General features: G+C 39.7%; 1 protein-coding gene across 2 annotated transcripts in view; it reads left to right on the forward strand.

Moving 5' to 3' along the window:
* Positions 1-26,532, forward strand: part of ERBB4 (erb-b2 receptor tyrosine kinase 4) — a 483,644-nt gene that overhangs the window by 319,023 nt on the left and 138,089 nt on the right. For both annotated transcript variants that reach the window (XM_039728642.1, XM_039728643.1), the window contains exons 7-15: positions 3,483-3,624; positions 5,082-5,195; positions 7,336-7,462; positions 10,186-10,259; positions 11,688-11,778; positions 13,504-13,703; positions 21,889-22,021; positions 23,994-24,087; positions 25,467-25,621. In XM_039728642.1, coding sequence (XP_039584576.1) covers positions 3,483-3,624; positions 5,082-5,195; positions 7,336-7,462; positions 10,186-10,259; positions 11,688-11,778; positions 13,504-13,703; positions 21,889-22,021; positions 23,994-24,087; positions 25,467-25,621 — 1,130 coding nt within the window. The remainder of the gene's footprint in view (positions 1-3,482; positions 3,625-5,081; positions 5,196-7,335; positions 7,463-10,185; positions 10,260-11,687; positions 11,779-13,503; positions 13,704-21,888; positions 22,022-23,993; positions 24,088-25,466; positions 25,622-26,532) is intronic.

The following is a 26,532-nucleotide window of genomic DNA, read 5'->3' on the forward strand; positions in this document are numbered from 1 at the left end:
ATTCCTAAAACACTCTCCCTCAAATGCATGTTACTCCATGTGTGCTTCAGATGGAAAGAAGAAATGGCTTTTTCTTTAAAGAAATAGATAATCTAAATAGTCAGACCTTTAGAAAATGTGCCTTGCTTCTAATCCATTATTTCTAAGAGTTTTAGCAGCCTTAGAAGCCAAAACTGGTCTCAAAAAATGTGTAGCTCCTCACACTGGGTCGATGAGACAAGTTTTGCTAATGGTTTCAGGGAAAGAAAACCTAGGTCAAAAGAAGCCTAGACTTAAAACCTGCACAGAGAGGTGAGTTTTCAAAGCTACCCATGTGTTCAAAGAGACAAATAGCTGTGAAGTTGACGGCCAGGTGTGGTTGGGAGGAAGGAATGGAAAATTGTATATATTTTGAAACTGTGAATATGTAACTCATCATGAACTGGCAAAAATGAGTCTTTCCTTGGCTGGCCCTGACTACTTGATAGTGATAGGTTTTGTGCTTCAAAACAACACTCTAAATGCTGTTCTTTGGCTGCTGATGAAATGCTTGGTGGTTTGACAGCCACCAAGAGGATTTACTAATGCTGTTATCAGTGGCTTTTCACAAGTAGATGCTCAGCACATATGGTGTGGGTGATCCAACAGTGCCTGGAAGTTCTCTGTTGGCTTTGAACTGGAGAGACAAGAAAATACCACTCTTTCTTGTGTCATGTACAGTAAATAGGTAAAGGGAAGAGAAAAAATGCAGTCATTGTTCCCAAATGAGCATTGAGGAACATCCTCGGAGCTGATGTGTTGATGTTTTTGAGGGTTAAGGACTGTTACTGATAAATAAAACTTTACAAAAGGAAGGCCTTGTAAAATCATGGCTCAGGCCTGCTACTTCTGCTAAGTAGAAGACGACTATGGGAAAGTGAGTCAGCTGAATTAGGGGTAGAAAAACAAGTTATATAATTACATGCTCACATTGTGGTACATAGTGGTTGGTTTGATTTGTTATGATTTAAAACTATGCAGCTGGTAAAGGCCTAACTGCTTAAAAAGGCCTGGTTTTTCAATAAGGAGCTCTCCTTTGCACCTGCCTGGGGACTCTGCATCACTTGGGACCCTCACCCACAAAGCACAAGTTATTGGCAGCATAACTTGGTACTGCTGCAGCCTTAAAGTTAGACTTTCTGAATTGTGGCAGCTGTGGAAATACACATGCTAAAAATCAACTGCTATGTTTTTTTCTGGTACAGCAGAGAGGCATCCAGGGTTTATTCTCATTCTCTTCTGGCCCCAGAGCAATGTAAAAGAAATTCAGCAGGGGTCTGGCAATTTTCAGGCCTAGTAATTTCTTTCTTAGACACAGTGGGTGAAAAGTGTAACCCTTTAAGCTATAGACAACTGTGCTTAGCTTTCAGCTGAGACACATAACTTTGTTTTTTCCCTGTGTATTTCCTGTGCTTTTATTCACAAATTAGCAGCATTTAGCACAAAGTGCTAGAAATTTGCATATATTATCGAAGCAGTTACAAATGTATATAAAACATTTCAGTCATAAATTAAAAGTTTCCAGATCTTCTAGATGAATTTTTCCTGAGAATTGCCATGTCTCCAAGGAGTATTGGTGTGCTTTACTTTATGCATTTGCTCAACTGTTATCAGAGAATTGTCATGTACATGATGGAGTACCTTTGAAGTCAACATGTAAGAAATGGGTTGAGGAAACAAACTAAATTAGTATTTATTAATAAGCAAAAGTACAGCTTATGAAGCATTACAAATCCTTTAGAGCATTATGGCATTTTGCAACAGCATCCTGTTCTAAATACGGTTTTAATATCTGTAGATAAAATTCATCCATCCTCCTCCATCTGCTGCCATGCACTCATTTGCATATTCAGTTCTAAAAGCAAGACAGTAATCATCATCTGACACAAATACAAGCAAACGTGCTAAAGCAAAGTTTTACTGATGTTTTTATCTCAGATTCAAACTGGGTCTAGAACTTGAAATGCTTAGGGGGGCCTGGCTGATTGCCTAGTGGAACCTGAAAGTGATACCTTGGGTGGACTTGCCTTCCAGTTCTGAGTAAAGTGTTTATTTTTATAAGGGGGAATAAAAATCTGTTTCTATGAAAAAAATTGGCAGGTTTTATAATAGGCATTTTAAAGGAACAGGCAAGGCAGGATCAGCAGTTTTGCTTAGCACATACTCCATGCAGGACAGTGCTTTGATCACAGATCTCCCTGCTCATGCTTTTCTGCAACAAATTTTGCCCTTGGATAGATTATTAGCCTCTCCTTTCTGAAGTCCTCTGGCATGGCAGGTCCCAAGGTCCTGCTGGTCCTGATCCAAATGGAGATAAGGACTACTAACAAAATCAGCAGAAGGGAGGAATCTTTTTCTCTTTTCTCTCAGTCCCAGCCCAGGAGGCAAGGGCCAGGATGCATATATTATTGTTATACATATATTGTATTGTTGACTCTTTAAAGACACAGCACCATCTGTATTTTAACAAAGAAAAATGGAAAAGGACTAGAAGGATTCACTCCTAGACTAACACTTCTAAAGCAGCCTGGATTACAGGTTAGTGGAGAGGCAATACCCAGCAACAGTGGCTGCTCAAACTGCTAGAGGGATCTGAGCCAGGCTACAGCTTTTATATTCATACAAATTTTTCATTCATGGTATGCTCTGTGAAAATTATTCCAACAGTTTTCTTATAATCTGTAGTTAAAACCGTAGACATGATGTGTGCTGATAAGGAATGTCAAAATCGGTGGGGCTTTCTACTCCTAATTACCAACCTTGCATGGTCAATTGTTTTCCCTGCATCCCATTACTTTTGTTATCCACACACTCTCCTCTTCATTTGTCAGGGCCCTGTCCTCTGTCAGCTGTGTGTGGCAGAGCCTGAATGCTAAGTGGGACAAAGTCCTATTTTCCTCTCTCAGCGTGTGAAGCAACTGACCTTGTTAAACTTGCCACTTAGGGAAATGGCCCCCTCCTGTGCTAGTTTAAAAGAAGTTCTTATCCCTCTTGCCTCCTAATTGGGAATTACAGTTTTCAGCTGGATGATGTACTCATGCTGTAAGAAATATAAAGGGTTGGACCTCTGAAAAAGTCATTAGCATTTGCTTAGAGGATGATAAATAGCTGCTCACTCTTGGCAGTTTTAGAATGTCCTATCAAGTTGAGAATTAGTTGATTGTGAGTAGTTATGAAACAAATTACAGCGTTGTTTTGGTTTTGTAAGAAGTGTTGTAACAGGCAACTGTTGCTAATTAAAGGAGTTCACCCAACTCCCTAATTAAAAAAGTCACATATTTGCCAAGATCCTAGCAGAAATCTAAGTAGCCAAAATGAATGTTAGAGAGCTCTGTATCCTGTTTCTCACAGTCACAGCAAGTCTGAACAATCAAGGCCATCTTTTACACCAAAAAACCACCAAAACCTTTAAGCAGCTGTATGTATGATTTAATTACTTTTTTTTCCCCTCTGTTGTTTTGCAGGCCTGTATGAATTTCAATGACAGTGGTGCTTGTGTCACGCAGTGCCCCCAGACCTTTGTGTACAACCCCACCACCTTCCAGCTGGAGCACAACCACAACGCCAAGTACACCTACGGGGCTTTCTGCGTCAAGAAGTGCCCGCGTGAGTGCTGTGTTACCTGCCCTGCTCTCTGCCTGCTCTCGTGGGGAGATGCAGTTGCATTTCAGGAGCCTTAAAACAGGGAGAGAATGAGAGCTGAGTGCAGAGCACAATCCCTCCAATCACTCCATAGCCTGTAATAACTCACTTGCTGCCAATATCTCCTTTTTCTTTACTCCACAGCCTTTAATAACTCACTTAGGTGATAACTAGAGTCAGTTCCTAAGGATCCTAGAGGGATTTTCCTAAAGAAAGGTGGTTTCTGTTTTCCTGGTCAACTGCTTGTTGCATTCATGCTTTAGATCGGTATTTGCAAGTTCCAAAATAGTGGAAATAAATAGTTAAAATAGTGGGATTGTAAAAGGGTGTGAATTTTTGTTTCAGAAAAATAACAGTCCACCACCCACACCTGGAACCAAATGCTTTCATGATACTGATGCCCCTAACTTGGGGTAACAATGATTTGACACAGTTACCCTGAGCAGTTCTGTCCCAATGAGGAATAAACTTGTAATACTGACAGGAATGCAGTCTAAAAACTCCAGAGTAAAATTAGAGGGGAAGAGGGAGTTAAAAAAAGAGGAATCCCATGCATGTAAAACCCACATGCTTCTCAGATATCAGCCAGATGATAAGTAACAGAAAAAATTATAGGGTCATCACTTATACAGTCTTTGAATCTGCTGGTTTAATTGGAAAGAATAATAAAGGAGATGGTATTCTTCATCTCTCTTTCATTCCATAAAGGTTTACAGTTGTGCATTAATTATTTTGTCCATAAATTATGTGTAAGAAGGATGGGTGATCTGTATTAAATGGAGCCATAATTCAACCCAACCCCAAATTCCCAATTTTGAATCTCTGTGGAGGATTGACAGCAGCCAGGGGCTGTGACCACCAGGGCCTAGTTCTGCCTGTAATAGGGGTGGGTTTGTTGAATCAACATTGGTTTGTTAAGAACCTCATATCATGCACTACAGGGGATATAATTATTTGCCCAAATACTTCATTGAACACTTACCTTTCTTTTTTCCCCTTTCTTATCAGTATTAAGCATTTAGTTAAATAGAGTCAGACTATATTCCCTTTGGCTCATGTTTTACAGGGAAAAAAATTGAAATATTTGTCATTGTCCTGTGCACTGTTTTATCCCAGATTTATACTGTGTGTGTTAAAAAGACAGGACAGACCATCTTGCTTTATTTCTCTCCAATTAGTGTAACTTTTTTTTTTCTGTGCAAATAATAATAATAAAGCTAGACCAGGGGACAAAAAGGGATCAGGCCTAACAGAAATGGATTTTTAATAAGTCTCTGATAATGTGCCTGTTTTGGCCATACACTTCTGAAAGCACAGAACTTTGAATGTTAATGTCAGTGGGTAAGTGCTAAGGTAGCAATAGTTCAAAAACACACCAAGCTTTTATTCACTTGCTGCCAATATCTCCTTTTTCTTTTCAGACAACTTTGTGGTGGATTCCAGCTCCTGCGTCCGGGCATGTCCGAGCTCCAAGATGGAGGTTGAAGAAAATGGCATTAAGATGTGCAAGCCCTGCACTGACATTTGTCCTAAAGGTATGCAGTGGTTCAGTATAAATTTACTTGAAAGTAGTCTACACAGGGTGTTATTTTAGCAGGAATTGCCCTTCATGAGTGTGTTGTAGAATATGAATAGCCTTTGAATACCCACAAAAGTTTGAGCTATGTAGGTTGTGTGTCAAGTACATACAATAGAGTGAAAATTTATTAAGTTGTAATGGCAATATAACCAAACCAATTACTTTTTATTAGATAGAAATGAAGGGGATTTCTCTGTTAGTTTTAGAGAAATCTGAAAGAATTCTTTATTGTGTTATTTTAATGACAGGTATTTCCTGGGGGTGTTTTAACATTGTCCTTTTGTCATTCCAAAGGGGACCATACAAAAAACCCTGACTTCAATGTCTGGGATGTCTCCCATTTGTCAATATAACATTAGGTTTCCATTTCATTCTTCTGTCTCTGCTTTCCCAGAATCTGCTATCCCCTTTCTCAGTGTCTCAAACACAGACCAGTGATGGTTCTGTTGAGAAGACTGAATTTTGTAGGTTACTTTGCTGTTCTAGACTCCAGCAAGGAGACTTTCTGCTCCCTGCCTGAAGCACTGTGCAGCAAAACATCATAGGTTTTCCTACATGGCCCCATGCCATTTTCAGTCCTAACGGAAGCCACATCTGGCTTAATTGTGGTAAATAATTTGTGTTGTCGCTGAATAGTTTTATACATGAAAACACAGGTATGGAGTTCGTTAATTTCGCAAGAGGAAAGCTATCGCATGTTTGTAAAAGCTTCTGCTGGTAGCTGTGATTAGAGGAGCCCAGCTAGGAAGAGAGAATACATTATATGGTTGAAGTCATGAGGGATTTGTTCCTGGATGCATCCCGTGTCCCAGAAAATGTAGTAAATTACATAGGCTACACAGAGCAGTTTCCTCACTGGTTGCCTGTTTCTCCAGGTACCAGTACCTTGCTGATTGAGCTGATAAATAAAAAGTTATTTATACAACCTCTTAAAGTGTCTTATGGCATAGATGGTTAAGTCCAAAAATCCACCAGAGAAGGGGACCTCTGTGATACCTTGTGAAGGCTAACTTAGAACAGAGACTAGGTGGAGTTAAAGAATAAAGTAGGGATTTATTAAAAGGCCTCAATGGATCCACCTTGGGCAGCACAAGAGCCCACCCAGGGCTGCAGCCAAGGTGAACCAAAATGGTCACAAAATAGATGACCGGTGACAAGATCTCACACTTCTACGAGTTCTGGTCCATTTGCATATTGGAGTTAATTGTCCATTTATAGCTTTAGGTTATGAAGTCCCATCCTTCTTGTTTTTCTGTCTTCAGTCCATGTTGTTTATGCTCTTGGGCCTGAAATTTGGATTGGCTGTCCTTGGTCCCCAGCTAGAGAAGGAGTTGTTTTATCTACCTACTCTGTGAAGAGAGCTTACTATCCCTTAAGATGAAGCTCAGACCCACATACTAAAGCAGTACAGAATCTGAAAAACATAAAAGCTAAAACCTGAAGCAGCATTTCCCCCCCGGCAATGTTAGGACCCTCAGTTTCTGTAGTGCCCAGTGCTCCAAAAAATGGCAAGGCTGGGCTGAGTGGGATTTTTTGTGTGGCTGATACTCACCTTTATATCCCATGTGAAATACCTTAACTTGTGTGCCAGGATGCTGTGGCAGGTTCTGTAGCTCACTGTTTGGTTTAAATTGGGATGTGCTTCTTTGGGAATATGGGTCAAGGAGACCCACATACTAAAGCAGTACAGAATCTGAAAAACATAAAAGCTAAAACCTGAAGCAGCATTTCCCCCCCCCGGCAATGTTAGGACCCTCAGTTTCTGTAGTGCCCAGTGCTCCAAAAAATGGCAAGGCTGGGCTGAGTGGGATTTTGTGTGCTGGGATTTTGTGTGGCTGATACTCACTTTTATATTCCATGTGAAATACTTTTATATCCCATGTGAAATACCTTAACCTGTGTGCCAGGGTGCTGTGGCAGGTACTGTAGCTCACTGTTTGGTTTAATTGGGATGTGCTTCTTTGGGAATATGGGTCAAGGATGGTGTTTGAACCCCTCTCTGCTGAATGAGATGAGGACTCGTGTCTGTAAGGCCAGAGTGTTCTGATTCAGTAATTGTTTTCCCAGTTCTTTACACAAGCTCCTTGTTTTGGCAGCATGTGATGGCATTGGGACAGGGAGTTTGGTGTCAGCTCAGACAGTGGATTCCAGCAACATTGACAAGTTTGTAAACTGTACCAAGATCAATGGCAACCTTATCTTCCTTGTCACTGGGATTCATGGGTAAGTGACAAAATGTTAAGATGTTATGTCATGGTGCCAGCTGAAACCAATTGCATCCACCTCTTAATGATGACTGCAGGCTGCTTTTATGCAATAGCAGATCCAGGATAAATTAGCTTTCTGCCTTCCATTGTGAAGAAATGCATTGCCTTGATTCTTAAGATTCAACCTCTAGGAAAAGAAAGGATGGATGAATTGTTTGCACTAAAAAAGAAAAAAGACAACTGTGATTCTGTGGTTACTTTGAGGTCCTCAATACTGGCTTACAATAAAGGCTGATTAGAGAACAGAAGGGAGAAAAGGAAGTTACCTTCCACGAGTTTGTTTAAATTTTGTATGGCAATAATATGCAGAACATGCAGAGAGGCAGCCTCTTTTAGAATAACTTGTCATGGTCTGGGTGGCTGTCAGCACACACACATGCACAAAAGCTGCTCTCTTCTCAATCAGTTTTGAAGACTGTTTCAGTTTCAGAGGTACCCAGAATTCACTGGTGTATAAATCCAGTATTTTGGATTAAATTTTGCTTATTGTAATAGAACCAGAAAAACCCCGAAGTGTCACATGGCTCTGCTCTGATCAAATGACCCACTGAGAGGCTGGATGGAAACCTGTTAAATCTCACAGGACAGGAAAAAATCAAGTAAATGCAATACAAGCAGCTGGAGCCCATGAGCAATTTTGTGTGATTAATCCAGTGCATTACATGAAATTTAATTTTGAGCTTTAGAACTTCTTTTGCAGGAAAATTTATATTAGCTCATTTAAAAATCTGTCTAAATTAAAAGAACAAAACCCAGCCTTGAATAAAATTGTACTTGTCTGAAAAATATCTAAATTTGGACTATAAACAGAAAGTTAAAATATTCTGTTCTGTTTTACAGAAGAGTAGGACATGTAATGTTGAAATTGTGTAGCACTTTTTGTCTCATTCTTGATGAAGAAAGCTCACTTCAGCAAGCCTAAAGTATGAGGGCACTGAGTTCTGCAACACTACATTTTTCTGCAGCATGGATTACATTAGTACAGGTTAAAAGAAGAGAAGCTTTGAGAATGAATGAAAAAATCTAGATGTCTGGAACAGCTTTTTTATTTAAAGTTTCAAAGACATTTTGCAAACCAGCAATATGAAAGGGAAATGTAAAAAATGACACTGACTACACAAGTAGTTTGTTATATAAATGGACAGAGAAACAACAATTTCACTTATTCCTCTCCAACTTTATCTTCGCTTCTGTCACAAATTCATTTATTCACAGTGAACTTCAAATTTTACAGTATGAATTTTTAGTGTTTTAGATTGTAGGGACTTAAAATCTGGTTCTCTGGGGAACTTTGGTGGTGACAGAGAATAATTTTGGTGAAAGATGCAGAAGATGTTGTTGTTTCCATTGGAAATTGTGCTGTTGCAGTTGTCCTATATTTTGATCCTATGATTCTGTAACCTATTTCTTTCCTGAGCACATAAATTTCAAGTCTTTGTGAATTTGTTCTAATTTATGTAAATATATATATGTAATTATGAATGTTTTATACACATCTATTTAAAGTCATTAAGATATACACTATTCTACAGTTTTATATGTTGATAAAACAGAAGACATTTGGCTGTTTAAGGAGTTTAAGTGTATATCTGCATTTTTAATGCTATTTTATCTTCAGAATTTAGAGGTGAAATTCAGCTGCCTCATGTTTATTGCAGGCAAGGGTTTTCCTTTTTTGATGGTAATGCAATTTGAAAGCAAAGTGCTGTGTTTCTGTTATGTAGTCAAAACTTGTTATTTAGTTTTCTGAGAGCCCCACATTGTTAAAATGTGTTTCATGCTTCTGTGGCCTACTGGGCTTTTTTGTTAACGTTCTAGAACTCCTTTTTTTGCTGCTCAGGGTGGTTAGAGGTGACCCCAGCAGTGTGTCACCTCAGAGATTTGTGAGTCCTGTCCCCAAAGAGAGCCAGGTAGATCCACCTGCACGTTTCAGTTCCATGAATCACGTGTCCTGGAAAGCAGGAGGAGGAGACAAGGAAATGCGTGCTCCATGTTTATTGGGGATGTTTCCTTCTCTCAGAAAACATACAAAAATACCCAAACATGCCATTGCAGAGGAATTTTGGTTTGGTTTAAGCTTCTGGTTGACTTTTTAAAAAGAGGAGGAAATTAACATATTTACTAAATGATGGCATTCTCAAAATCTAGGTCGGCTTCATCTTTTTATACTATGGCATATCTAAGTTTAAAATTTTACATTTTGGTCGTTATTTCATTTTTCATTGATAAACTTGCTTGGCAAGGATCCATACTTCTAGAGGATCCTTGTTTAGCACCTTCTGAAAAGTGTGCCCTTTAAATGCCATGTGTCAGGAACTGCTGGCATGCCCTTAGCTTAATTTTGCTTATAGCTTGTCACTCCTTTTAGGAGCAGCTTTGTTAGTCCTGGTATACATTCCTGGAAAAAAAACACTGGAAATTCATCTTTCCTTTTGGAAGGTCACCCATGGTTGTTTATAATTCCTTAATTTTCCATAGCATAAATATTTGCTAAAACACAAATATTCCTTCAAGATGACATGGGAGAAGCTAGACACAGATCTGCAGGAACTACAGGCTGAAGAAGTTTGGTGCATATCCTCATAGGAGCAAATTAATGCTGTTTCCTGCATGGTATGGCTTTGAGAAGCTGATCTTTTCTTATTTAGAGTGTCACATTGTGTGATTCTAATCTTTCAGAGACCCGTATCACACGATCGCTGCCATCAATCCAGAGAAATTAAATATCTTCCAAACAGTGAGAGAGATAACAGGTAACACACTTCTGATCTCCTGTAATCTGCTTTAATTAATGAATTCATTCTCACTTTGCAATTGTAGTTGTCATGTGTTGGGTTTTCTGAAGAACACAAGGTACTTGTTTTCATGAAGCTCACCACGCTGTCATTTTTCTGAAAGTTTAATACAGAAAATTTCAGTATCAGTTGATTTTCAAAAGTGTGCTGTCCTTTGAACACCCATTATGGCAGATGCTAAATGGAAAAAGGATCTTGGTCCCATGTTAGCAAAGTAGGACAAGTGTTGCAAGGGAGGGAAATGTGAGGAAAGTGTTGCTGAAATGTGGGAAACCATTTCCTTCACCTGAAAGCATTTGAAAGTTCTAGTCTGCTTTTACAGCTTCTTCCCTTGGTCTAACAGAGAATTCTGCTGCAAATTTAGCTTTTGTAATTTAAAGACAGATGTATAATATGGTGGTGTTGGTGTGTCACATTTTTTTGTGACTTTTCAATGGGATCATAGAACTGGATACTCAGTATTCTGTTTTCTTGTTTCACCATGTTGGGGACAGGGAGGGAAATACTACAGCTCTGAGTTCTCATTTGAATTCTGATTATATAGAGGTAGGGAAATGCAAAAAAATGGTTCTACTTCATGCACAAAAACCCCCACCAAAATACCTTTTGGCACCACAGCTTGATTGTAGCTGTGTGGAGCTCAGCATGCTTCACCTCTCAAAAGTTGTGAATTTCAGCAAACCGGTGGGATTAAAAATGAAGTCATAGAACTGGGCACTCAGTACTTTGTTGTTTTTCCATGTGGGGGACAGGGAGGGAAATACGACAGCTCTGAGTTCTCTTTTGATTTCGGATTATATAGAGGTAGGGAAGTGCAAAAAATTATGTTCTATTTCATGCACAAAAAACCCTACCAATATACCTTTTTGCACCACAGCTTGATTGTAGCTGTGTGGAGCTCAGCATGCTTCACCTCTCAAAAGTTGTGAATTTCAGCAAACCGGTGGGATTAAAAATGAAAGTAAACTCTTAATCTCTTCCTAATTAATATCAAAGATAATCTGGCACCTGGGTGAATGTTATTTGCTTTCCTAAACACACCAATTGACAGTCTTAGCCATGCTGCTGAAGTGGAATTACCCCTGTTCTTAACTCTGCCTCAGCACTGGGCTGAAATGCAGTGCACAAAGTCATGGGGAGCTGCCCTCTCTGGAGGTCTGTGCAGCACAACACAGCTTGAACAGAGTGAACAGCCCTCACCTTGGAAATCAGGACAAGTTCTCCTTCTCTGTTTTTGGCGGAGATGGTGGTGAGCAGCCTAAGAGTCTGCAGCTTTCCTTATTTATTTTCCTCAAGCTGGCACTGTCTTTCCTTTCTAGGCTAAGCCTTCCTAACTCACATGTGGCTGAAATAATTTGTGTTCATGTTTGCCTCTTCCTCCTTCAGGGTATTTGAACATACAGTCATGGCCTGAGAATATGACAGACTTCAGGGTGTTTTCTAACTTGGTTACCATTGGTGGGAGAGCTCTCTATAGGTAAGGTACTTCTCTGTTGGCGGAATAATTTTTGAAGGAGATGTGGTGAGCAGCATAAGAGTCTGCAGCTTTCCTTATTTATTTATTTTCCTCAAGCTGGCACTGTCTTTCCTTTCTAGGCTAAGCCTTCCTAACTCACATGTGGCTGAAATAATTTGTGTTCATGTTTGCCTCTTCCTCCTTCAGGGTATTTGAACATACAGTCATGGCCTGAGAATATGACAGACTTCAGGGTGTTTTCTAACTTGGTTACCATTGGTGGGAGAGCTCTCTATAGGTAAGGTACTTCTCTGTTGGCGGAATAATTTTTTATTAGTTTTCTGTGGTTCTTTGTTCAGTAGCAGAGAATGCACCATCCTTTGAGAAGGACATTGTAAATTGTTGTATTTTTTCCCTCTGTTACCAAGGTTTTCATTATCAGTATCTTTGCCAATCAGTTGTTTATAATGGGTAATACCTTCTCAACATAATTAGTTTAAAAACCAGTCTTGGTTCATGGCTGCAGCTATTATCTCATTGACTGGAACTTACATTTATGGTTTAAAATACCTTATGAAGAAACATAGTTTAAAAGGAATCAATAGTAGAACTCTAGCCTCATTATTAGGAGCTTATATAGTTGTGATTAGGCATGCAGGTTCATATGCCCAAACAAAATGGTTTTAAGAAGAGGTAAAAGGTGGAAGAACATTGAAATCAGAGGTACCTTGCAGGTGAGGTGTTCATGAGCTCTGTAGTGCCATTTTTACCAGAGATGTGTCATGTTTCTGTGTGGAAACTGGGATGGAGAAATTGGTTTGAAGAGAAGAAATGCTGGGGGAAGCACAAGGAGGTACCTGAGTAATTTATACAGCAACTCCTGGATTCCCATTTGGAGATGGAGTAAATCAGACATGGGATTCTGCTGGCATCTTAAACAGCAACCTGAGCAGAATAAGAACAGCAGTGAAACCTTGAGGTTGAATTACAGCCCGCATTCTGTTCCAAGGCAGCAATTTTTATTTGGAACAGCTGGAAAACAATTATCATCATTAAAATACAATAACTTCAAGGATGCCCAGAAACTGGATATTGTCTTCACTAATCTTCAGTCATAAAATATGTGCAGTCATTTTCATGTTGTGCAGACAATCATTTACTGTTCCTTTGATGAAGAAAGGCGATAACCACATCTTACAACCAAAGAAAAATGAAATGTAGAAAGGGGGCTGGGAAAAAAAAATCCATGAAAATAACAATTTTTTCCTGTATTACTTGAAATGGCATTAATTTGATGCCTGACAGAAGATGTTTTAATACATTTTCCTTAGCATATCATAGCATTATCATGGTATTAATGCTGTTGAAATAAAAACCTGAATTTTATTCAGTTTTCCTAACAGCACATTATCTCAAAAAAAACCCAAAAAAACAACCTGTTAATGGATGAAATGAAACTGGTTGAGGAGTTCTGCTGGCTTACTTGGCCTAGTGCTATGAGCATCACAGCTTGTGGTATCTCACTCCTGACAGGACTCATAATTTCCTAGCCAATAGAACTGGATGTTGTCTCATAAAATATTTGTGTTACCACAAAATAAAAGTTTTCTCAACAATTCTCAGTTTTTCCAGAAAGATCACATTGACACTTATGACTAATTCCAATTGGCAATTCCCTACCAGATAAAATAAGCTGTGCCTTCTGAAGTTAATTCCTATTCTCTCTCACTTTTGTTCTCGCCCCAGTGGCCTTTCCTTGCTCATCCTGAAGCAACAAGGCATCACTTCCCTGCAGTTCCAGTCCTTGAAGCAAATCAGTGCTGGCAACATCTACATCACAGACAACAGCAATTTGTGCTACTACCACACTGTCAACTGGACCAGCCTGTTCAGCACCCCCAGCCAGAAGACGGTGATCCACAGGAACAAAAGGGCAGAGAACTGCAGTAAGTACCTGCTGCTCACTCCCGTGCAGCTCCATGGCATCAGGGGAGCTGTGGGCACTTACAGCATCCAGGGATTTGGCCCACTCTGAGCAGGAAAATGAAATGTTTTAAGGTGTGGACAAAGGAAAGGGAGCAGAGAGAGAGAGCTGCTTCCTTAACATGATGAGAATTTTCCAGTTTCACAAATGTGAATTCCAAAGGCTGTCAATGGAGTGTTCATGACTTTACAGCCCTTTCCATATGGGATTAGCATCTTCTGCTTCCCCCACCCTATGTGGCCCTATCTTAATCCAGAATGGTGCTTTTGGGACTGGTTTAGGTCATCAACTTCTCCCTTTTCATATTTGACCTATCTGATAAAAAATACTACTTCAGGAAAGCTTACATGCCAATACCTGGGCTGAGATCATAGTACTGAAAAGCCAAAGAAAGCTCTGTAGCAGATAAAATAACTTGTTTATATAGAAATCAGGCAGCAAATTGCATCAATACAGGCATATTGTAGCAGCAAGGCAGTTCATTTTAAGCATCTGTTAGACTGCTTGCAGGAGAGGAGATTCATTAAATTGCTGTATGTTTAAGTGATATTGCTGATTTTTGTGCTCTGACCAGCCAAAAATGTTTGTTATGGGTTTTTTCAAGCTGTGGTCCTATTTTTGACTTGCACTTTAGTCCTTTTTTTTGTTTGAGGGTTTTTTGTTTGTTATGTTTTGAGTGATTTTATTTCTGGTTTTTTTCATCTCCCCTCCCTTTGAAGTGCTGGTCTGCTCTGTTTTGAGAGAGTGAATGGCTGTGCTCATCACTACAGTGTAAGTGTACCTTCAGTGTTAGGTGAAATACAGCTGGAGCTTTGTCTCTGCTGCTCAGTTACTTTTCTCATTTCTCCTACCATGGGAGAGCCATAGGAAGTACAAAGTCTTGTTTGGTTGATCTCCACATGGTTTTGGTTGTGTGGCTTTTTAAATTATTATTTTATTAGGCTGTTTCTTTACATGCAAGTTAAAAAAGTAAAGGTTAAGAAAATGCTGCTTGCTGTCCCTGCTGGCAGTTTTTACTGTGGCTGTGCCTGAGGGTGTAGGGCTTTTTCTTCTGCCCCTACATAGAAAGCTAGCTATAAAAATAGAGTATTTATTGGAAAATAGAAGGATGGCAAATCTGCCCAGGGATGTGGCACTGCTTTTTGCTTTCCCCTGCAGTGTAACAGGATCACGTGGTGAGGAACCACCTAGTTCTGCACTTGTGCTCTCTAACAACTGTGTTTTGTGTGGCATGAACAAAGAATTAACCTTTTTGATATTTCCCATGTGAAATTTTTGTGTTAACAGAAGAAGGAAGAAGCTCAAGGTTTTGTTGACCATGAAAGAGTCAACAAGGTTATATTCCCAGATCTGAGTAGGTCCCATCTTGCCAGGACATACATGAACTTGTGAACCTTCTGGAGAGCACAGGTTTCCTCTCCACCAGATGAAAATCTGCTTACTATGGGAGAAAAATCATGCTCTGATGTTTTCTTACATCAGATTGGCTCTAGCTGTCTGATTATCATGCAGTATTTAATGAAAGATCAACTTTCCTTCATTCCCAGACATTTAATATAAAAAGAAACTAAGCAGTAATAAGGTGGAGCACAGGCCTCATGTTTCATACAGTAATTCCTCTTTGCTTCAAGATTTCTGTAACTTCCCTCCTCTGTAACATGTTAGGAGACAATGGGAAATCAGGTGAATTTTGTAAGGTGTTTTTACCCTTCATGGAGCAGTGTCCCAGTTGTTTCACTGTTTTTGAGAGTTTTGGGACACAACAATTGAGCACAGCAGTTTGGAACATAATCTTGCATTAGTTGTCAGGGCTCTTTTGTCAAATATCTCTTTGCCCTTTCCTGGGATCACTCAGTTTGAATCCCTTTGAAGCTGCCACAGCTACTGAAAGATGGACTTCCAGAGCAAATGGAAACTGGTATGTGCTGTCACACCATCCTTTCACATGGAATGTCTTGTCACTACATTTGCACACAAAGAGAAAATGTAAACTTTGTTTCACCTCTAGCTTGGTGAGGATTTGTTATAATAGACACCATTTTCCAGGAAGAAAAATATTCCTAAAGACATTTTGTGAGATTTAACATTGTGGGAATCTTCAAGAGGAAAGCATAACCCATTTGTTTCCTTTTTAAGCAGTCGCAAAGTAAGCTCCAGTACCAAGGGGCTGGTTTTAAAAATGGATTCTGACCTGTGTTCATTCATGAACACAGTGTATAATGAACACAGGCCTGGGGTCAAGTGACTCCAACTGAGAGGCAGTGCAGTCCTAACAGGAGCAGTGGCTTCTTCTCTCCAGTGGAGAGGCAGTGCAATCCCAACAGGAGCAGTGGTTTTCTCTCTTTGCACATCAGTGTGAGTGAATTGATTCATGTTTTGTGGCCTTTTGAGAGCCAGCATTAGCTGAGAAGAGCTTTGCTGCTGCTTCAGCTCTGCCTGTCAGCCAGCACCTCTCTGGGGTTTAATGGGTTCTGCTGCAGGTTGGGTGTCTCCCTAAACTCTGCAGGATCACTTGGGTAAGGCAGCACTGGTCCGTGGAGCCAGCAGTAAATTTGCAGGTGACACTAAGCTGGGAGAGTGTGCCCATCTGCTGGAGAACAGGAGGGCTCTCAGAGAGACCTGGAATGGTTGGATGGATGGGCAGAGCCCAGTAAGATGAAGTCTAACAATCCAAGTGCCAAGTCCTGCATTTTGGCCACAATAACCCCTGCAGTGCTCTAGGCTGGGGATGGTGAGGCTGGACAGTGCCCAGGCACAAAGGGACCTGGGGGCACTGGTGACAGCAGCTGAACATGAGCCAGCAGAGTGCCCTGGTGGCCAAGAAGGCCAAGGGCTCCTGGCCTGGATCAGGAATGGTGTGACCAGCAGGAGCATTGGGGCTGGGTTGGACTCGATGATCTTGGAGATCTCTTCCAACCCAGTCATTCTGTGGATCTGTCATTTCCAGGATAGGCCAACAGATTGGGGTTTAGGAGAGTTTTCCCTGCACCTTCCACTGCCTGATGGTGTGGGAGCTGAGGGCAAGCATCCAGGGTTTCCATGTCTGCCTTTCCCTTAATTTACCTGTTCTGGACACTGATCCTTCAGATGTTTGGGCACATGCCCACACCTCTTGAGTGCCATTGAGCCTCACCAGAATGGGGAAGGAGATGTGTAAGTTAATATTTGGAGGATCAGAATCCATGCTGTGTGGCAGAAATACTGTTTGCTTGCATGGTAACCAGCAGGGTATGACTTGTTAATAAAAATAAATATCCACCAAAGTTTTTTGGTTTTTTTTCACATGGTTTTCATTCAAGAAACCAGTCTAAAAAATTTTAGTTATTTCAGCCACTCACAGGTATTTATTTTATTTATTTGTTGTGTATTTTGGGCCACTATTAACTTGGAGGTTTTTTCCTTTCTGCCCAGTTATAGTTAATGGCTTAAAGCAAATTACAGAAACCTTTTTCTGTCAATATGTAGCTTTTCTGAAAACTCATGTAAGGGCTCCCAAGATCTTCTAGCCACCAGTGTATTTAAGTGACTTTTATGACCAATCACAATGTGATGCTATCTTTTCTGTGTCATTTAATGCTGTGTTCAGCTGACTCTGCATCAGTGAGGAAATACCCAGAAGTTGCAGGGGGAGTAAAATTTTTGTGGAAAAGTTTGGTCTGTGTTAGTGCTTCATGTTTGAGATAATACTGGCATGGTAGAGTTTGGAAAAACTCTGATATATATATATATAAAAATAGATATATATATGTTTATATATATATAAATATATATACTTATATATGATATATATATATAAATAGATATATCTATGTTTTTATATATATATATAAATATATATACTTATATATAAACTATATATATATTTATGTATATTTTTAATATATATATTCATATAAGAATTTTTTTCTCAATGAAGAAGACAAAAACAACAGACTGTGGCCAGTGGAAAATGCTGTGTTTTCCAGCATGCAAAATATACTTTATGTTCCTCATACCCTCAATTGTTTCATCTTACTCTTTACACCAATTCTTAACAATCTTAAAATAGTCCCCAAATTTTTTACTGCCTTCAAGATGGGGTTTTTTAAATAGGTTAAAAGCTTAGGCAGACTTCTGGTTTTTGTAGAATTCTGAAAATACAGGAGCAAAATATATGTATGTTTTTTGTAATTAAAAAAAAAAATGAAATCCAAAATCCCTTGGGATATTCTAGTGCTTTGTGTTGTCTTTCTGAGATGGTGCCATGCAGGGCCAGAAAGGGGGTGTACATGGAAGGGATGTGACCTCTCCCTTCTCCACTTCCCTCTGCCCTTTCAGGGATAGAAATGTCAGTGTCCAAACTCATGTGTACAGGGAATGGAGCAAATAAAAAAGGAAGGGGTAGGTAGATTTTTCCTTTGCTCCATGCTAAAGTGAAAAGTCTGTCTCTTTTTTTCTGGCATATTTTTTGGCTTTTTTAAAATGGAACAGTCAGAGGTGAGTCATGTGAAATATGAGTGCACACAAAATAAATGCAGAAAAAAAAAAGTTCTTTTATCTAAAGTTGCTTGAACAATTCTCTCAGCTTTAGTGACACCTGCAGTGTAAGGTGAAACCCTTCTAGGCAAAGGTTGTTAGAGATGTGATTATTATGAATTACATCAATCTAGCCACCAATTAACAACTTGAATAAATGATTACATTCATTATCAGGCATGATGTAAAGCTAATTGAAGTCTGCAGGAGTTTTCCTATTCAGTTTATGGAGCTTTGGATCAGGCCCAGAAGCATATAGCCAAATAAAAATAATTTTTCTTTTTTTAGTAGGTAATTTTCTTGTGTTCTATTTAGGTTGAGGAAAAACATTGAACCTTTCTGCACCTAACCTATGTGGCCCCATTAATAAAGAATGAGCCCTTCTTCTAAAACCCCTGACAAAATCCAGTTTCTGTCAAGAATATTATTGTTGTTTCCTTCCACATAAGGCCATGAGATGTGCTGGAGCTGCAGAACATGCTCAGCCCATGGAATTGCCAAATAATGTGTCAAAAATTGACATGTTTCTTTAGCCATCCCCACAATTAAAGAAGAGAAAGGCGAGAGAAATGAGTTTTTATAAGTTGTCAAAACAACCACTCCCTCCTTGCCAAGATTCTTTTATGAAAACATTTCAGGAGGAAATCATAATTTTTTTGTTTCTGTTGCTTTTTTCATAAGACTACAGGCACTGTATTGGCTATGTTTCAATGGGGTAATAATGATTTTCTTTATTGAAATGCTGTCTTTATATTTGTACACAATTACTCACTGTATTTTCTGAGCTATCTTGTAATAACATCCCTTGTTACTTGGACAAATATTTTAGTGAAATACTCTGCCTGTGCAAATAAATTCTGATCCCAGAGTAGTTTGAAGGGTGAGAAGAATGAAAAGAAAGGAAATCACTAGTAGTAAATCACAATTTCAAGTTACAAAGAAGGTGAGAAAGCAAACAGGGAACTGCCTTTCTGTGATGAGTGTGGAAAAAGAAAATCAGAAGAGCTAGCAATATTCTTAAAATTAAAAATGAGAAATAAAGGGATCTCCAAACCAGGTGAAGTTTTTCTTTGTTGTGTCACAAAGATTTAAAATGAGTCTTTGATTAGAAAACAAAAACTATATGAAAAGTTTGTTTAATTGTAATTAGGATAGTTTCTGGCTTTGTGGGTTTTCTTTTTCTTTTTATTGGCAGGTTCAGGCAGTGGCAGCATAGTGGCACTACTGACGTCTGATAGTTATTATAAAAATGTTACTATGCTTAAAAGGAAGTCAGGTGAGGACAGTGATGAGAAGCTGAATTTTGTGTCCCTGCTCTTCCTGGCTGTGCTGGTCTGGCTCATTTGACTGCAGCAGCAGAGCTCAGGGAAGGAGGACAAAGCATCTCTCTGAAATGGCCTCCTGAGTCCCTCTTGCTGTGCTGGAATCTGTGATAATTAATACACTTTAAAGCACACTGAGCACCTGGAATGACTCCTAAATGAAATAACTTTGTGTTTGGCTGTTCCTGATTTGAGCTTTGAGGCAGAAGAAAAACAAAGATACTTCTGAATACCTTTTGGATGTTGGCATTAAAAATTACATGTGATATAGAAAGGAAAAAAACTGAATCCAGCCTTGATAAAACATGTTCAGGCTTCTCATGCCTGAGGTTATTTGTGGTATATTGAGTAAGGAAGTATTGGAGAGGGTGGTAGAACTCAAGCAGCACTCATCCTTTTCATTTATTATTCCTCTTAAGTTGTTTCCGATGGTGTAAGAAGCAAACAAGTGTCTGTATTGTTGCCATCTCTGATATTTCAGGTCCTTGCTGGGTTTAATTTACTCAGTCCAGTGTGTAATCCATTTGTGTAAAACATTGCATAGTGCAAAAATAAATTCAAATTAATTCTGTCCTTTCACATGCCAAGGTTAGGTTGAAAGTGCGCCCAGATCCTTCAGGTACTGGAGAGATAATGTGTTCCTTTTGCTCTTTGCTCATTTTCTCCATCTTCTCATCATCTAGATATTCACATAAGGAGTTATTTATATAAAGTAGAAATACAGAGTTACACTATTTGAAACAAACTTCTCCTCTAACCCTTAGTTCATTGTGGTTTTTGTGTGGGCTTGAGGGTTTTAGTATAAAGGCTCTTTGGCCCTTCAGGTGCTTTTGCAGTAAAGAATTTTAAAATCACAATTAATGGTGTCTTTCCTTCAGTTATTTCCCCACTGTCCATAAGTTTTATTTCAGTGAGTCCTCAATTCATAAGGAGCATTTTATATTTTAGTTCAGTAGAACTTCAGTGGATGCAGACAGTTGATTTTTTGAATCCTTTACAATTTTGGCATTTACCGTGTCATGTGTCAGGGAATTTTACAGGTTGATCTTTACTTTCCACGAAGAAAAATCTCAGATTTTAACCCTATTGGATTCCTGTCTCTTTGAATGCCCATGAGGGACTGGGAAGAAGCAGTGAACAATTGTTTCATGCTTACTCACCTCTTCCTTGCCACTCAGGATTTTAGAAGCTTTAATCATGTCCTTTCTCCCCCACTTCTCTGGTTATTCCTGGTTTAGAAGCCGTTCTCTGGTTTTGATCATCCTTGCAGCACTCTTAAATCTTTTTCCTGCTCAGTTTTTTCTGAAAGGAGCAGCCCAGGAGAGTGTACAATATCCAGCTGAGTGCTCTGTGTATTTGTGTTGTGGCACAATGGTGATTTGCTTTTTTTCTGTCCTGTGATTTTTGGAAAAAAACTTTATATAAAAAACTTGTAAAAGCTGTGAGGTAGGTGTGTATTTTTATTTAGTACTGGCTGCATGCAGGATAGTTCTTTAAAGAACATGTGCACTCTCTAGGAGTCTAGTTTCTTTTTTTTGTCTCTTAATTTGTTGTATATGTGTAATGTTTTTCAATAGCTTTATATTTATATTATATAATTTATATTATTTTATATAAAAATACACTATGTTTATATAAATATAAAATAATTAATCTATATAATTAGATATACATACATTATTATAAATAAATACTATTGTATAAATATGTATAATAAATATATATCCTAAATATATATACCTTCTAGTTTGTAAGTTTACATTATTTATATTTTGTTTGAGGTAGTTCTGTAAGTTACGGCTTCTTGTTTCAAGGTCTAAGGGTCTCTTCTTATCGTCTAGTTTGGAAGTTTGTTACTTTTATTTTGTTTGAGGTAGTTCTGTAAGTTACGGCTTCTTGTTTCAAGGTCTAAGGGTCTCTTCTTATCGTCTAGTTTGGAAGTTTGTTACTTTTATTTTGTTTGAGGTAGTTCTGTAAGTTACGGCTTCTTGTTTCAAGGTCTAAGGGTCTCTTCTTATCGTCTAGTTTGGAAGTTTGTTACTTTTATTTTGTTTGAGGTAGTTCTGTAAGTTACGGGTTTTTCACAAGCCCAGTAAATTAATTAGACTAAGCAAGTTAATTCCAAACTGCACACTTCACCCAAATCTGCAGTGGATTTGTAACTGAAGTGAATTCCGAGCTTGGTGTCTCACCCGTTCCTGGGAAATGTGGACACCCAGGTTCCGTTTCCGAGCGCTCGGTGCTGCCGGGATGTTTTCTCCTCGGTTTGGGGGGCTGTGTGCGTTCCTGACAGCAGCCCTGTCTCTGCAGCTGCTGATGGCATGGTGTGCAACGAGCTGTGCTCCAGTGACGGCTGCTGGGGGCCGGGGCCAGACCAGTGCCTGTCCTGCAAGCGCTTCATCCGGGGCAGGACCTGCATCGACTCCTGCAACCTCTACGACGGGTAAGACGCTCCCTGTGGCTTCTCCCCAAAGCTGCCAATTAGCATTGTTGAGGACTTCACTGAGTAAGTCATTTGGGGTTTGTATTAATCAGTATCTGGCTCCACTGCCAGTATTACTGATTTGGGGTGAAAAGTGTCATGGGGTAAGATTTAAGGGTTTTTGGATCTGAACCTGTGTGGAACACTTTCCCTGGTATGCCACTGACTAAAGTTTTCATGCAGCATCATCACCTTGCACCTTTTGCATTGCTGGTAACGTGAACAGTTTGATTTGGGTGAAAAGTTACCAAGCCCCCTCATTTTTCCCTCCTTGATGCCCTTATTCAGAACCACACAATTGTATTCTTTCAGATGAGTTGGATTGAGGCATCTGATAAAGAAATTCTCTGAATAAGGACCCCAAAGTAGCAAAACTCACTCTCTTTTTCATAATGCAATGTGTAATGGCACACACAAATATAAATCTAAAAACCCAACAGGACTTTGCCCATTTTCCTTTTGCTGCGTATACTGGGGGAATACCTCCACAGCACAAGGTGGTTGAATCTGCCTTATGACAGAAAAATAAAGCTGAACTAAGCCAAATGAACTCCCAGAAATGCATGAAAATATTCTCAACTCTTCCATCTGGAGAAGGTTGGCAAAGAATACTCTGTTAGAGCACAGTTTTATTTACTTAAAAGGTCCTCTTCTCTCCACCTCCTTCATTTGCCAATAAGGAGAGTTGCAGACCCCAATTGTGGTGTCAGTGCACTAGAATAAGTTGATCCCCCTTGGTGACTTTTGCTGCCATGGAGCCTGTCTCAGTAAGAGCATGATGAGACTCAATGAGTATGTTCTGTTCTCTATCCATCAGTAAATGGTATTGACACTTTCCACAGGCTCTGTTCTGTCCTAAATATGTGAAAATATTTATAACCTGGGCTGGGGGAGAACTTTGTTTGTGGGACAGCTCTGCATGTTGATGTTGTAGGGCAGCAACAGTCAGGGTGGGGGTCAAGCTGTGTTTGGCATCTCTTTTAGTCCTCAGCAGGAAAAATCTACTCCCAGAGCCAGGGAAGAGTGAGCTCTAGTGAGGTTTTCCTCCATCCTGATGTCCTCAGCAGATCCCAATGGCTGTAGAGGAATAGAGGGTGAGCAGTGATCACCTGAGCTCACAACCTTTACCTGGATGCTTCTGGAGCCTCTTAAAATGAGTGTGCAGCACATCTGTAACTAGTTAATGCAAATATTGTAATTGGTTAATGCAGCAAGATGGGATCCCCCTGCAAAGCTTGGCCTGGTCTACTCTGAGCCTGCTACAAAGATTCACTCTGTCTTTAGTGGGGGAGAAGCAACTTACTCAGATGTAAATTCATTTTGGCCTAGAAGAAGGTGGGATGGATTGTGTTGGGAGAGTGCTGGAGGTTTGTGGTGAGAGGTAACTGGCAACTGAAATATTTGAAGGAAAAAATTCAACTGCCATCACTACCTTTTTTCCCCCTCTTAAAAGCGGTTAATAAAAAAAGTCACTTGAGTGGTGGTTTCTTGTGGATCCATTAAATAAATCAGTAAAAGGATTTGTTTTGACATTTTATAGATTGAGAGCTCAGTCTAGAATTATTGCTGAAAACATTATGAGCCTTTTGGAGAACTGTCTTTAAAACATGTGCTCAGAGACCTACCTGAAACAAGGGCAGCTGTCATCAGCGCTCACATGTGGCTAGTTGCTTCCTGAGCCACAATCCTGTAGGTGAATATCAAGAAGTCAGCAGTTTTGTCCTGTTAATAAAGTCTGCATTTCTGAATGAGATGAAGGCCCTCACTATAATTTTATAGTGGTGAGGAAGGTGTCTCTGCTTCACGTGGCTGTGACACCTGCTGGCCTCAGTGCCCCTGAGATCAATTCCATCCGGTGAAGACCCAGCCAGGTGAGCTCCGTTTTGGCCTGGAGTCAGATTTCTCCTAACCTGCCTGCAAAATATTTCCTCAGGGAATTCCGAGAGTTTGCAAATGGCTCTGTGTGTGTGGAGTGTGATCCGCAGTGTGAGAAGATGGAGGAAAACATGATCACCTGCTACGGGCCGGTAAGGACACAGCCTGTTGTGTTTGTAGGGTTTGGTCTGCTTGGTTTGTTATGGCTCAGGGTAACCTGCAAAAATATAGTGCAGGATAAAAAAAATTAATGAAACAAAAGCAGAAAACACACATTTTCTGCATGTAAGGAAGGAATTCTGCTCGTGCTAAATTGGTGATTGGATCTGCCTCCTTAAGAAAGTGATCTTAAGTTTTCTTTCCTGAGTTGTCTCAATGCTTTAGTGGTACAGATACATGCAATTTTTACAGACTGACAGCATGCAGTTGGGGTTTGAGTGCCCTCTTTCATCCCTATTTTCAGAAAAAAAGTGGGGGAATTTGTCTCAGTCCCTCAGTTTGAACAGTATGCTGGGAGGTTTTTTGTACTTTAATAGCCTTTAAGTTCTTTTGATAGATAACATTTTTAATGCATCCTAAATGATGGTTAATTCTTTCTCACCTTTATAATGGCCAGTAACTTTTCTTTCAAAGGTTATTGCTCATTTGGGAGATAGAAATTGTCTCTTTGTTCTAGTTTTCTGTGTATTGCCAAGATTAAAAGTCCCAAGTATACTGGAAATGAGGAGTTGTATTTTAGGCTTTTCATAATTGAGAAAATATAGCCTGTAATTTATTTCTTTATTTCTGTGACTTACTCAATGGAAAAAAGAAAGGCATCATAATTTTTCTTACAATACTGTGTTTTTCTGCAATACAGCCATAAGGCAAGAAGCTAATGTTTCAAGTGTTCAGCCCATTAGGGAAATTTGGATTTGTTGCAGGGCTTATGGACATAAAATCCTAGGCCAATGCTCAACCTGATATAGTTATACACTGGCTTATCATCACAGCTTTAAAATTTTACATTGTTCAGGAGTCTTGGTTTGTTGGTCTTAACAATTTGGTCTTCATGTGTATTGAGAAGGAGACCTTGTAATCGTTTATCTTGTAGAATGAAGGACCTTGTAGTCCTTCATTCTTGCTGTGACCAGATGCCATGTGCAGAACGCTTGTGGAAAATAGTTTTGAAGTGCAGAGGCAGGAGATCCCACTGAAGGGTTTACAAAGCTGCTTCAGTACTCAATAGTGTAGCAGAAACTTTCTCAGCATTAAAGTGGGCGCTGACTTCACTGTATTAAGCACACCAATATTATTAAAAAGCTGGTATTAGTCTTGAAGCTGGTATTTAGTCTTGCACTCTACAGAAGAAGCTAATGGCCAAAAGCAGCAGGAATTATCTGAGAGGCTGGTGCCATGCAGGTAATTCACTGATCCTTGGGAAGAGAAGCTGCTGCAGGTGCTGCTGAGTGTGTGCCAGTGCAACCCTAGTGCAGCAGGAAAGGACAGAGTAACTTCAATGCACTGCATTTCTTTCTTCCACATTCTCCAGGGACCTGACCACTGCACAAAGTGTTTCCATTTCAAGGATGGTCCAAACTGTGTGGAAAAATGCCCTGATGGCTTGCAGGGGGCCAACAGCTTCATTTTCAAGTACGCTGATGAGGATCGGGAGTGCCATCCCTGTCATCCCAACTGCACCCAAGGGTGAGTGCAAGCTCTGCAGGGAGCCCTCCAATCCATGCACTGCTCCTAGCACAGGGGGCTTTGTAGCTCATTTGGCTTAGTAAAGCACTTGTCCCACTCCTGAAAAGAGAGTGTGCAGTAGGAATTTAACCTTTGATTTTCAGGTCTCTCATGACGTTCAGGTTTTAGTCATGAATGTCCAGCAGTTTATCACAAAAAAACCCTTTTGAGGACCACAGAGAAGAACTTTCCACAGCAATGCTCTCAGTTTTCCTTCTATGCTGGTTTGTAGCAAATACTGCCCTTTCACTTAATTTTAGGCCTGTAAAATGACCTTTTTTTTAGTATTTGCTCCTTGACATAATCTTTGTTATTTGGTATTGGTGAGCTAAGCCAGCAGCATCACTGTGAGACAAAAGTGTTACTGCTCTCCTTTCCTTACAGGGACTGATGCACAGAGTTTGAAACCAGACTTTGTACAAGAGCCTGAGACTGAGCATCAATTTCTGAAGTCCTGTTAAATTGTCCAGAATAATTTATTACACTTGGAATTTGTTACACTTGGAATAATACAGCCCATGGATCTGAGCCAGAATTAAGAACCTGTACAACACAACAGTAATAGTCACATGCACACCTATAGTTTTGCACAGGCCATGTAAGTTATTACTGCCTTTTCCATGGGGCAATTCAGAGTGTCCAGCATACAAGGAGAGGAAGAGGCAGCAATGGGAAAAAGAGAAAACATCAGCCAGTGAAATAATCTTCAACAAGAGGCTCTTATTGTTTAGCAGCTAAAATTAAACCAGTAAATTATTCAATGTAATCTTGATGTCAACAGCTGTTGCCATTCAAAATGAGACCTTTTGCTGGTTTTGCAAATCTAATTACAATAGAGCCATTAGGGAAATGAGAGGGAGATCACAGAGACA

Source organism: Passer montanus, unplaced genomic scaffold (genome assembly GCF_014805655.1).
Source record: "Passer montanus isolate IOZ18808 unplaced genomic scaffold, ASM1480565v1 scaffold66, whole genome shotgun sequence".
Classification (NCBI taxonomy): Eukaryota; Metazoa; Chordata; class Aves; order Passeriformes; family Passeridae; genus Passer; species Passer montanus.